The sequence below is a fragment of the Mesoplodon densirostris genome, chromosome 1 (genome assembly GCF_025265405.1).
Source record: "Mesoplodon densirostris isolate mMesDen1 chromosome 1, mMesDen1 primary haplotype, whole genome shotgun sequence".
In the NCBI taxonomy this organism is placed as follows: Eukaryota; Metazoa; Chordata; class Mammalia; order Artiodactyla; family Ziphiidae; genus Mesoplodon; species Mesoplodon densirostris.
This window is the reverse complement of record NC_082661.1, coordinates 173,911,049-173,923,761: the sequence shown is the minus strand read 5'-3', so window position 1 is coordinate 173,923,761 and position 12,713 is coordinate 173,911,049. Positions and strand designations below refer to the sequence as shown.

Here is a 12,713-nt window from a genome sequence, read left to right as displayed (position 1 = left end):
ATGATGGATGACAACTTAAATTTGTGTCCAGGGAATGAAGGTGAACTGTGACAGAGTTATTTATCTTGGGAATGGAGGTTAGGGTCAGCTGAGGCTGGGTGCCTGAAGGCACAAGACATTGACAAATTTATCCTGCAGGCCGTATCTGAAGCCCTTTGTTTTGGATCCTGGCTACTCACTAAGTGACCCTCATCCTTCATGTTGGCAATGCGTGAAGGATGCGGTGAGTGCCAGCGGCCCCTTCTCCCCCGCCGCCCCCGCCCCGGCTCCCGCTACTAATTCTTGTCATTCACTTTGCTGACAGGCACCAAGCCCAAACTATTCCCAGTCCTGAAAGGGAAGGTTAAAATATTTATTTCGGCTCATAATGGCCTCCCTGATTTAGTGCAGGATCATTTTTCCTGTTGCCTTTGTCATTGCAGGTCACTGGAAGGACTGAGCGCGTTCGGGAGCCTGGAGGAACTCATCTTGGACAACAATCTGCTCGGGGATGACCTCGTGTTGCCAGGGTTACCCAGGCTCCACACCTTAACCCTCAACAAGAACCAAATATCCTTGGCTCTGCCGCCACCCACACTCCCCGCCCGGCCCTGCAGTGGTCCCCTCCCTCAGGCCACCCCACCCCCCCCCACCCCCCACAAATACCTGTGAAATGTCAAATGAGTTTTATGTGTCAGCTAAATTAAAGCAGGTGAAATACAGTCCGTGGGCAGACAAAGCGTTCTGTCTCCTGGCACTCGAGACACTTCGGAGTAATTTATTACAGGTCATTCATAAATGAAATGCACCATTATATCTTCCTGTTGGTCCATTTTAGTGTAGAGATCTAAGTTATGGCTGTAAAGAAATCTTTTTAATAGATAAAAATAGAGAAAGAAAATAATGTCACTGCTGCCGAGAAGGCAAAGCCGGGTTGTTTGCTTAGGCTTGTGTGGGAGGGCGACCTCTGGTGGGAAGCAGGCGGTAGTACCTCCAAGCAACCTTGGCCTTCAGGGAGGTTTCTGGAAGGCTTTGGCTCAGGCTTGGGGAATGCTTTTGGCCAAAGAGAAGGGGGAAGGGGCTCAGCTGGAGGATAAGTGGGAAGCCCTGGCCCAGCTCTGCCCTCTGGGGTGTTTATGGTACTAGGATGTTGAGGAGGGCCGAGGAGAGCCATTCTAGTGTGTGGTTTCTCCTTAGGTGGGTGAGGATCTAGCAGCCTGGGATGAGACTCAAAGGGACTAGTTACTCTGGATTCTGTAGTGAGGCTAAGAAAGGAATCAGAACCTTTATTCAGTGTAAGCCACACACCTCCTCCAGGTTAGAGTCGTGGACCTCCATGCCTGCACAGGGCCAGCTCGCTTAGGCGGGGAGTTTTGTCAGTTTTGTTAACTCCTGTATCTTCACACCTAGAATAATGTCTGGCGCAGACTTGAGGTTCAGTAAATGATTATGGGATGAAGAAATCATTATCATCAGCTGTTCTTTATTGAGCACTCCTGTGGATCAGACACTATGCTAAGTAACTTTAAGTGTATGATTTTTCATTCTTTCCAAACCCTTTGAGAAGGGTGTGGTTTGTCCATTTACCTAGATGAGGAAAGAGGTGAAATATAGGCCCACAGCCAGACATTTAACAAGATGCTAGGCCCCGGATTCAGTCTCACCTGTGGCCAGATCCAGAGTTCTTTCCATTTTACCGTGTTACTTCAGACTTGAAGTCCAATCACCTTGTTTTATTGATGGAGCGTTTGAGACCTGGTGTGGTTTTAATCACTTGTTCACGTGGTAAGTTAGAAATAGAAATGGGATGGCGGCATTTTCCCATAGAGTATGAAATAAAGCCAGATAAATATGTTAAGATTAACGTATATGTTTATGTCAGCTTTAAGACTGATTTGCACAGTTATTTTTAGCCACTGTTTATATGGTAAGTCATAAGTTAATATTTTCCTTATTCAGTAAAATATGCTATTTGTGTCCATTAATAATAGGCACTTTCTTAGAAGAAGGAGAAGGCCTACAAGTAAATATCGGTCTTTATCATAATGAAATGTTGATGGATTTTTTTTTCTTCTCCTATCCTTTGGTCAACCAAGTTTCCTAGTTGTTGCTTGAAAAGTTATTACAGTCAGTGTGTCTTATGGGTTCCTTAGCTGTCTGGGATGATCAGCTGGATGATATTCTCAAATCAATTAAGAATAAAAGGATAATTAGACTAGAATTTGGATGATATGGTTCCTCCTATGGACCCCAATGCTCATATCCTGTGTCCCATGTCACTGTAGAGTATTGGAGTTGTTGGACTTGGGTTCACGAGTCAGCTTAATCATGTTTAGCTGTGTGGCCATGGTCAAGTAATCTTCTCAGAGCCTCTGTTTTGCATTGTTGTGTGTGTGTGATGTTACAGCTTTCACCTGCCTATCAGAATAACTCACAAAGAGGAATATGTGAAAAACTTTTTTGCATGTTGGAATCAAAGTACAATGAGGACATAAGCAAGCAGGTTTCTGCATAGCTATAAAACCAGCTGCCGCTGCCCTGGGATATTGTCAAGAAGGCAATATTAAAAATGGTACAGTGAGAAAGGCTTCCCTAACAGCCCACAGATGAAGTCACAGGACTGTACAGCAAATGCTGTACAAATGCTAATCCCAAACTCAATTCCTGTTCTCACTCAGCACACTTCCTGGCCGCTTCTGTGTGGTATTAATTGGTACGTACTGAGAAATGCAAGCTCCTTTTAGCACCAGCCTGAGCAAAACAATTAAAAGAAGGGCATACCAGCTGTGAGAGAATGTCATTTCATGCAATCCCAGTCTACAGATGAATCAGTGGGTGATTTTTCTTTTTTTTGATCAACCACTGATTTATGTAATAACCAGTTATTGGAAAGTATTTGTTGGATACCAGTGTATCTGAAATAGGTAGATTATAGTATTGCATTCTTCTATTACCACTGACAATTGAAGAGATACTGAGTAAGTATTGATGCCTGGCAGATTACCTGGTTAGTCTAATTAGGTTACATTCTACTAATATTCATGCTTCATGTGAATTTACTAAGCATTACTGTCTCCCATTTTAGAGGATTCATTTTCATAACCTGGCATAGAATATACTGAAAATGCACAGGGATCCACTTTAGAATTAATTAATAAACTTTTTCAATTTATTTAAACTAAAAACAATAGCAACAAAAAAGCAGTTTACCATTTCTCCTACTCCCATCACCCCTCCCTCTTCTGGCAACCACCAGTCTGTTCTCTCTGTCTATGAGCTTGGTCTTGATGTCGTTATTGTTGTTTTAGGTTCCACATATAAGAGAGATCATACAGTGTTTGTCTTTCTCTGTCTGACTTATCTCACTTAGCATCATGCTCTTGAGCTCTATCCATGTTGTCACAAATGGCAAGATTTCATTGTTTTTTATGGCTGAATAATATTTCCTTGAGTGTGTGTGTATCACAGTTTCTTTATCCATTCATCCTCGATAGAACTTCGGTTGTTTCCATATCTTGACTATTGTAAATAATGCTGCAGCGAGCATGGGGGTACATACATCTTTTCAAGTTAGTGTTTTTGTTTTCTTTGGATAAATACCAAGGAGTGGCATCCTGGATCATATGGTAGTCTTAATTTTTTGAGGAACTGTCATACTGTTTTCTATAGTGGCTGCACCAATTTTACATTACCACCAACTGTGCACAAGGGTTCCCTTTTCTTCACATCCTCACCAACACTCATTATTTCTTGTCTTTTTGATAGTAGCCATTCTAACAGGTGTGAGGTGAAATCTCATGGTGATTCTGATGATTAACGACACTGAGCATCTTTTCATGTACCTGTTGGCCATCTGTATGTCTTTGGAAAAATGTCTATTCAGATCTTCTGTCCATTTTGTAATTGGATTGGTTTTCTTTTTGCTTTTGCTATTGAGTTGTATGGGTTCTTTGTATATTTTAGATATTAGCCCCTTATGAAATATTATTTACAATTATTTTCTCCCATTCAGTGGGTTACCTCTTTGTTTTGTTGGTGGATTCCTTTGCTGTGCAGAATGTTTCTCTTTTTTTGTTTTTTTTTTTTCAGTACGCGGGCCTCTCACTGTTGTGGCCTCTCCCGTTGCGGAGCACAGGCTCCGGACACGCAGGCTCAGTGGCCATGGCTCACGGGCCTAGCCGCTCCGCGGCATGTGGGATCTTCCTGGACCGGGGCATGAACCCGTGTCCCCTGCATTGGCAGGCGGACTCTCAACCAGTGCACCACCAGGGAAGCCCTGTTTCTCATTTTTAAAGGAATAAGGTGGACTGAATAACAGTTTTGTTTTCAGTGTTGCTATCATCAGATATTAACAGGCTTCTTGTTTTTCCTTGGTTCAGTCCTTTTCTCCAATCTGTAGCAGTAATGCTCAGGGAGCAATGATGGTGGTGTGAAAGGGACTGCAGCTGAAGGCAATGTGTAGCTGTAGAGCTGGCCATTTATATCGCTACACTATAGTAAGTACTTTATTGCCAGTAGATACAAAAGATAACTAGTTAGCTTTTTCATGATGCAGCATGACTTCTTTCTCCCCTGATCTACCAGTGTGATCATGAAGATTGGTTTACTTTCCCCATGCACTTGACCAAGAAGTTGTAGGATGAAAGGCAGGTAAAAGCAGCAGTAACACTACATGCCATTCTCTTATCCTATACTCTTGACCTGACCTTTTCAGCCAACTGACTCTCCTCCCTACTTATGGAAATACTCCAGGCTCTACAACAGTTATGAGGTTCCATATTGCTACTCCATGAAATGCCTTAGACTAGGGCTTTGTCAGTTAGCTTTGCTGTGTAATAATCCACCCCCAAAATTAGTGGCTTAAAATAACAAATATTTTTGGTTTACAATTCTGTGCATCAGCTATTTGGGCAGGGCTCAGCTGGATGGTTCTTCTGCTAGTCTTGCTTGGGTCACTCATGCAATCACAGTTATTTGGAGGCTTGGCTGGGGCTGGATGATCTGAGATGGCCTTGCTTATATATCTGGAGGTTGGTACTGGTTGTTGGCTGGACTACATGTCTCCAACAGGCTAGCACAGGCCTTTCCATGTGGGAGGGATGCTCCAAGAGCAAAGCTTGATGTACAAGTACTTTTAAAGCCCTATTTGCATCATGGATGTTGCTGTCCCATGGCCAAAGCAAATCACGTGCCAAATGTAGAACAAATATGAGAGGGATTCCAGAGCCCAAATCAAGCATCTGGCAAATTTCTTCTCAATTCACCTTCCCAGCTGCACACTTCCTCCTTATCTCCCAGCCCTTTGTTCCACTTCTGTTCAGCCCTCAGCTTTGGGGTCCTGTTCTGGTAGACCTAAGAGCTTGGTTGTCCTAGTCTACCTCTTCATCTCATATTTATAGCTTATCTCTCTCTTCTTTCTTTGGCTTGTTTGGACTAGTCCTGTGGTCACTGGCCATGGAGTGGACTTCCTCTCCTCAACACTCATATTCTCACACTCTCTTCTTCTTGCTCACCCATGAGTATGGACAGTCTCAGCCATATCATGTCTGAATACTCAACCCTAAATAAGGGAACAACAGAAATGTCAGGAAAATATAGATAGTTAACCTTTGCACAAATTATTCTCTCCCACTTGCCTTTTGGGGGTGGGTAGGGGAAAGGTGATAAGCTGACTTCATTTTAAATCACACTTCATTTCTTTATTTTCTGTTTCTCTTTGCTTAAGCACATGTATGAAGAGACAGTATGAATTATAGTGCCAACAGGAAGAAAGAATAGTGCTATATGTTACACAGCTGGGCTGTGGTAAGGAGACCAGTGTGTGGAGTTAGAAGGCCAGACTTGAGTTCCCATAGCAACTTACCGTGTCATCTTGGGGAAGGGTCTATACCTGTAAACTGGGTATTACACATTTGGAAGTATTGTTGAGAGATTGTAATGGCATTTTATATAGATATATGAAATCACTTAAACACCCCAAAACTTTACAAGTTCTTTGAACACTTAACTGTTAGCCAAAGCCTTGATGCCTTAAATGAATAAGCCCAAATTGAAAGCAGCTGAGGTACAGAGCACAGCTGGATGACAGAACCTTATGATATCCCACAAAAGCATATGACCCCTCATTTTTCAGTGTTTTAGATTCTCCTTTTTGTGTTAGGAAATGACGAGAAGTATCATTTTATAGGGCCTAGGTTTGAATATAGACTTGGCCATTTAGAGACTGTGAGACCTTTGACCATAGTTTTCTTTTTTGTTTTTAGAAGTATCTTTTTAAAAAAATTAATTTATTTATTATTTTTGGCTGCATTGGGTCTTCATTGCTGTGCGCAGGCTTTCTCTAGTTGCAGTGAGCGGGGGTTACTCTTCGTTGCGGTGTGCACGCTTCTCACTGCAGTGGCTTCTGTTGTGGCGAAGCACAGGCTCTAGGCATGCGGGCTTTGGTAGTTGTGGCACGTGGGCTCAGTAGTTGTGGCTCTTGGGCTCTACAGTGCAGGCTCAGTAGTTGTGGCGCATGGGCTTAGTTGCTCTGCGGCATGTGGGATCTTCCCGAACCAGGGCTCTAACCCATGTCCCCTGCGTTGGCAGGCGGATTTGTAACCACTGCGTCACCAGGAAGTCCTGACCATAGTTTTCTTAATTGTTATCTGGATGTGATAATATTTCTGACACGTGTGGGTGTGAATCAAATATGCCGTGTAGACTGTTTAGCATTTGAAAATCTTCTATCAGGATAAGTTCTGGTTGAAATACCCGCAGTGGTCATAAGTGCTGCCCTTTGACCTGGAGCTGAGCACAGAGAGAGGTACGTACCCATTCTCACCCGGGAAGCAGCTTCAGACCTGTGCAACTGGACGTGACACCATGAGATTCCCCTCCTCCCTCGGGCTCCAAACTTTCAAGGCAAGATGTGGCTTTGATCTTGGGCCCTATGCAGAAAATCTCCGTTGGCAAGCCTAGCCATGACAGCTTGGCTCTGTAGTGGCAACTTTCTGTAGACAACACTGAAAAAAAATCTAAACGGCAAGTACTCTGGAGAAGACTTGATGAGGGTAACCAGGTGTATGCTGAGAATGCAGCTGGAGAGAGTTGAAACTGTGCCAGATAGCTTCACATTTTAAAAAGGAGAAAAAATGAAACCACCTTTCGGAGAATCCCTGGTAGTGGCTCCACTGAGGTAGTCTTGGTTAACCAGGGACACCAAGTTCCCTCCACTGATTGCCTCTGGTTAACTTTCTCTGCAACTTGACAGAAAGGAATGTGACAAGTTCTGTCTCTGAGCTCACGATCAGGCAAGACAGGGCTGTGCTTGTCCTTATTGACCCAGGAGACGAGGAAACCAATTAAAACTTCTTCTCACATGTCATCCTCCAATGGTGGTATCAACATAATGATGATGTTCTGGTCCAGAGTGTCCACGGAGTAGGTGCTAGTGATTTCTCATAGTTTGGATTTGGCCCAGCCCAAATGATCATTTAGCGGGTAGTTGGAAGGCTTAGGAAGAAGGACTTGCTTCTGCCTCACAAAATATCCTAAAGGAGGCAGGCTCTGAGGCTCCGAGGAATCCAGCCCTTCTTGGATTCATTGGCATAGGGTGGCTGAAGCTTCTTGAAGCCTGCAGACCCTTTGCCCAAGAATTTCCCATGATCAAGATATTTGAATGAGTCTGCCTCTCCATGGCCTCCTGTTAAGGGGTGGATCCAGATTTTGTGGAGTATGAAGCTTGCATAATTTGAGGAGCCCCTCTTAAAGGCAAAGACTATAATTACAAATGCAAAATTAGGTATGGAGATGAATGTTTATTTGGAATAAAAAATACATCAAAGCAAATTAAAAATTTTTTAGGTTGACGGATACTGCACATTAAAATATTTAGAAAACGATCTCCTTTATACTAAACGTATCTTTAAGAACTTTTTTCTATTTCTTTTCTGCAAATTCCCTTATAAGTTCATTATGTAATTAAATTTTGTAGTATTTTCTATAGAGTAGATAATTCCATCTAATTGAAAATTGATTTTTATTTTTAATATTTAGGGATGTTTCTTTCAGTTTCACCATTCATTATTGGTAATTTCACCACTGAATTATTGGTAAAAGTTTTAGAATTACTCAATTTTGGGAAAACTTACACATTTCTCTCATCTATGAGCTAAAAGATTTCAAGACATTTCAAGTTAGTTGTGTTTGAGTACGTGTGTGTGTACATACTCAGCAACTTAATATTAAATATTCTCTGAATTGATAAGTTCATTAACTGTTTTATCATCATTTTTACGTGGGTCCCCACATGTGTGTCAGCATGGTGGGTGGTAGGAATATTACTGCAAGCCATTCCTACTGGTGCTGTTGTAGTAACAGACACAGAAATGACTACAAGCCACAGAAACAGACCCACTGAATCCTAATTCAATGCCACTCCTTCACCATTTCCTCTTAGGTCCCCAGAGTTACTACTCCAGCTACTCCAGCTACTCCAGCATCATCCTACTCAAGCAGAAGTGTGACAGAAAAAGTCCTACCAGAGAAAGACAATGCTCTTAACTGATTGCGGTTCAAGTAACCTACGTTTGCAGGTTTTATGAAAATATGTGACCATGTGACTCTATTACCAGGGCCTTTCCCGGGACCCTGGAAAGGGCCTATGTAAGTGTGCAGCCCTCACGCACAAGCTCTGTTAGCTCTGTGGCACGTTTACGTACGAAGATTTACTCACATTAGACTGGGCCTACTTCCCTGGATGGTAGAATGCAAGGCTTCCCATCACTAGTCACCAAATGTTGAGGCATGACTGGGACTTCAAGCCAACTCCGTTGCCCAGTGTTTCCCTAACTTGAAGATCTTGCCAGTTTTGAGTTCCATTCCTTCACATTTTCACCTTCATGAAGTAGATGAAGAAAAGGTGAAGCTTTACGGAATTTGTCTCTAAGAGGGAAATAGGTTTGGCCTGGACTTTGCCGTCCAGAGCAGAAAGGGCTTCCCCTGGGTTCTCTAGGGCCGTTGTCCACATAAATACTTCTAACCACCTCATGTCAACACATCAGCGCCATTTTGGTAGCCTACTCTCTTGCAGTCTCACAAAAGAAATACTGTGCCAGCGAGCAAGAGTGATCAGCTGTCTGGCTGCCCCCCTAGAACTAGCACCTGGCTTGAGGCTTCTGGACGACCTGATGGGCGTGAGTCCTAGTGCTCCTTGGAGCATCCAGTGGGTCCCCTGTGTGGGGCAGAGGATTGGAGAGAACCTTGAAGGGGAGAAACCAGGACTGTGGCTGAAGCCCATGCAGGTCCAAGTGAAGGCATGGGGAATCCTACCTGAATGACGCTGTTGGCCCCTAGGCAGTCCTGGTACTGAACTACGACTGAAAAATTTTTGAGGAAGACACTCCAAAGCACGCGGGCCCCTGAGGTGCCTCTGCCTGGGTCAAAGGGCAGCACTTGTAGAGTACTGGCAAGATTCCTTTTTTTTTTTCTTTCTTTCTTTTTTTAATGTATTGGTAATGACTGTGAAGGATCCAAAGATAGAACCTGCTGGAAAAGGCAAGTTTTCCCTGAAATTGTTCACTGTCATTTTAATTGGTTTTATTTAAATGATTTTCTTGAAGAGTGTGGTGACTGAACTTTAAGAAGTAGTAAGTGTGTTTTGTCTTGGGTGATGAAATACATTAATGTTTTGACTCCTGGCCACTTAAACCTGCTGTATTTCAAGCTTACCTCCTTGGTGAGACCTCCTTTCTCATCTTTTCCATGTGCCCCTTTTCCCATCATCCTCATTCCAGTGATCCTTTGTGGTCATTCCTGGATGTCATTGGTTGAAGATTTGAAAGATTGATAACTTTGTTGTCCATTGTCCTGTCTTTGTTTAGGAAATGGGGCGTGATGTTGGCAAATGGAAACCCACAATGGATGAGGATGCTTGGACCCTCTTTAACTAGTTTTTCCCTCTTTGGCTTGTGAGCTTGCCTTTTCATTGTCTTGGTCTTGCTCCCTCCCAGGGTCCGGTGCTTGTTCTTGTATATGATGTTGAAATAGCTTGTGTATGAACAGTGCTTGAAGGAACTTAGTTTGGAAAATATAAGGTTGATGGAAAATATGTGAGCTTCAACCATCTGAAGGGCCATCACATAGAAGACAAGAATGACTTATTCTTTGTGACTCCCAAGTAGCTAAATGGAGACAGTGGGTGGGAATTCGAAGAAGATTCAATCCCTGGGGAAAGAAAAACTCTCTTCTTATGGTTGTTATAGGTAGAATGAGCTTCCTTGTGGTGGCCCTTTGGCAGATATGTTAGGGACTGGATTCAGACATTGGTTGGATTTGGAGTTCAACTGACAAGCTGAAGTATGAGAAAATTGGATGACATCCCGTGGTTAGAGAGCACCGTCACAGAGTAAGGGCAGCCCTTTTATTTCATTTTTATTTTCTCCTGGAAATGGCATCCTGAGTCTTTGACTCTTGTGTGCTGCATCCACCATCACGTGTTTAGCCCCTGTATGCTCTGCTGGCATGCATTCGCTGGCAAGGACCCCGTTCTCTCTGCTGACACTGGCTAACTCTTCTCATTGATAGGCCCCTGGTAGTCATGCCTCAGTTCACAACCTGCTGAATCAGCTTGCCTAGGGCTCAGCTCTCTGTATGTGGCTTGGGAGCTGATGTGTGGACTAGTCCTTCCCAATGCCTGTGATTCCCTGAATCTGTGACTCTTGCCTTATTTGGTTTGGGGTCTCAGTGTTTATCTTGACCGAACAGTGGGTCCCACTGAGGGGATGGATCATGGAATACTCTCACCACTATGCCCCACCTTTTCTTTTTCATTCTGTCCTTCATAGAATATTGATTTCACAACAGATTCTCAGGAAATGCTTTCTGACCTCCCTGGCTTCACTAAAACTGTCCTAACCGTTTGTCTTCTCCTCCTAGCTTTGTGCTCCTTTTCACCCAATCCAGTGTCTCATTGCCACCAGTGAGGCCACTGAGCAATGCTTAGCTCCACAAGAGGCTGTCAGATCGTAAAGGATGCTGCTAATTCCTGTTTGCGTCCATACCATTCCCACGTTTTAATGATGAATTTCTCCCTAAAGGAGAACGAATATATTTCTGATGAGGCCTTTGGAAGTAATTTCTTGCTTTCACTACTAGAAAAAATAAAGTTTTATGGAGCTGCATATTGTAAAATATTTTACTACGTGGAATCTACCCTTCATCATTTAAAACAAAAATAGAACTATATAGGAAAGAAAAGTACAGTGAAACAATTAAGCTCATGCATTCTTTCTTAAGTGATCTGGACTTAACCTCACCTGCCCAGAGAAAAGCTGGGCTGTGTCCCAAACAGTAGGAGGGGAAAACTAGCCATGCCAGACACCCACAGCAAGTTGATTTCAACCCTCACCCACGTCTTGTCCTGGGAGCAGGCAGGACTCAATCAGCTGCTAGGCTGTGCCTGCCAGGTATGGTCTGTGCTCCTTGCTAAGCCTTTTGTCTTTCTGGACCAAGATCCTTAACCTTTGTCACATCACTGACTTGGAGTGCCTGCTTGATCACCTGGCAGAAGTGACACCAGCTCTGGAGTACCTCAGCCTGCTGGGAAATGTGGCATGTCCCAACGAGCTAGTCAGCCTGGAAAAGGATGAGGAAGACTACAAGAGATACAGGTGAGTATCTAGGGGTTTGAGCATGGTGTGAGAAGGGAAGAATGACATCTTTGGGGAGATAATATTGTATTCTGGGGTGCATAGTAGATGTCTGGTAAGTATCAGTGGCCCCTTCATGCTGTATTAAACTTTCCCCCTTGGGTACCCTATAGCCAGGGTCTCCCTTCATTGAGGGTAACAAGAGTCAAGAAACATGAATAGATGTTGTGTGGTATAGGCCAGGCATTGACAAACTTTTTTGTAAAGGGCTGGATATTAAATATTTTATGCTTTGAAGGTCATATGTTCTCTGTTGCAGCTATTCAACTCTTCCATTATAGTGCGTAAGTAGCAATGAACAGTTGGTAAATGAATGGGCAATGCCATGTTCCAATAAAACTTTATTTACAAAAACATGCAGCAGGCCAGGTTAGACCCGTGGGCTATTTTTTGCTGGCCCCTGCTCCTTGTCGTAAGATCTTCCTGTCTGCTTCTGAGTCACTATTTAGAGAGAGGGTACTTCCCACAAAGGTTTAGGGAGCTTATATACAATCCCAAGAGGAAATCCCATGAGGCGTATGGCTTTGTTCCATAAAGCTATGCCTCCGTGTCCACCAACAATGGGATTTGATGGGCTCCAGGTAGAAATGCTTTTTTTTCTTCTCTCAACTTCTGAACCATCTGCTTTGAAATACCTGATCCAAACTCACTTCTCCTTAGGGAGTCTTTTTGATCTAACCCATTTTACTAAACTCATTTTTCCTCTACACTTGGAATTCTGTATGCTCTTGTTCTTGATTATTGTTTTGTAAATGTTTTGAATGATCTTTTCATATGTGTAGTGTAGCTTTTCTCTCCATTATGATGTGAGTTCTCAATAACACCCCACCTGAATCAATGTGGGAGGGAGGGAGGGAGGAAGGAAGGAAATGTAAGGCAGGTAGGACTACTGGAAAATAAGTTTGGGAGGATTGGGGAGAAAGGATAACGGTTCGAGAGGAACTGGTTCTGTTGGGGCTCAGATTTTTAAATCTGTGGTGACTCACGAAGGAATGTAGTTGAGGGCATACATTTTATATAAAGGTAAAGCTGTAAGAAATAGTG

The 12,713-nt window shown here is 43.2% G+C and overlaps 1 protein-coding gene across 1 annotated transcript in view; it reads left to right on the top strand.

Annotated features, from left to right (window-relative positions):
• The first annotated feature begins 218 nt into the window (after window positions 1–218).
• The window catches only part of LRMDA (leucine rich melanocyte differentiation associated), a 529,620-nt gene continuing 517,125 nt past the window's right edge, over window positions 219–12,713 (top strand). Inside the window, exons 1-3 of the mRNA XM_060097357.1 lie at window positions 219–223; window positions 423–549; window positions 11,491–11,630. Coding sequence (XP_059953340.1) covers window positions 219–223; window positions 423–549; window positions 11,491–11,630 — 272 coding nt within the window. The remainder of the gene's footprint in view (window positions 224–422; window positions 550–11,490; window positions 11,631–12,713) is intronic.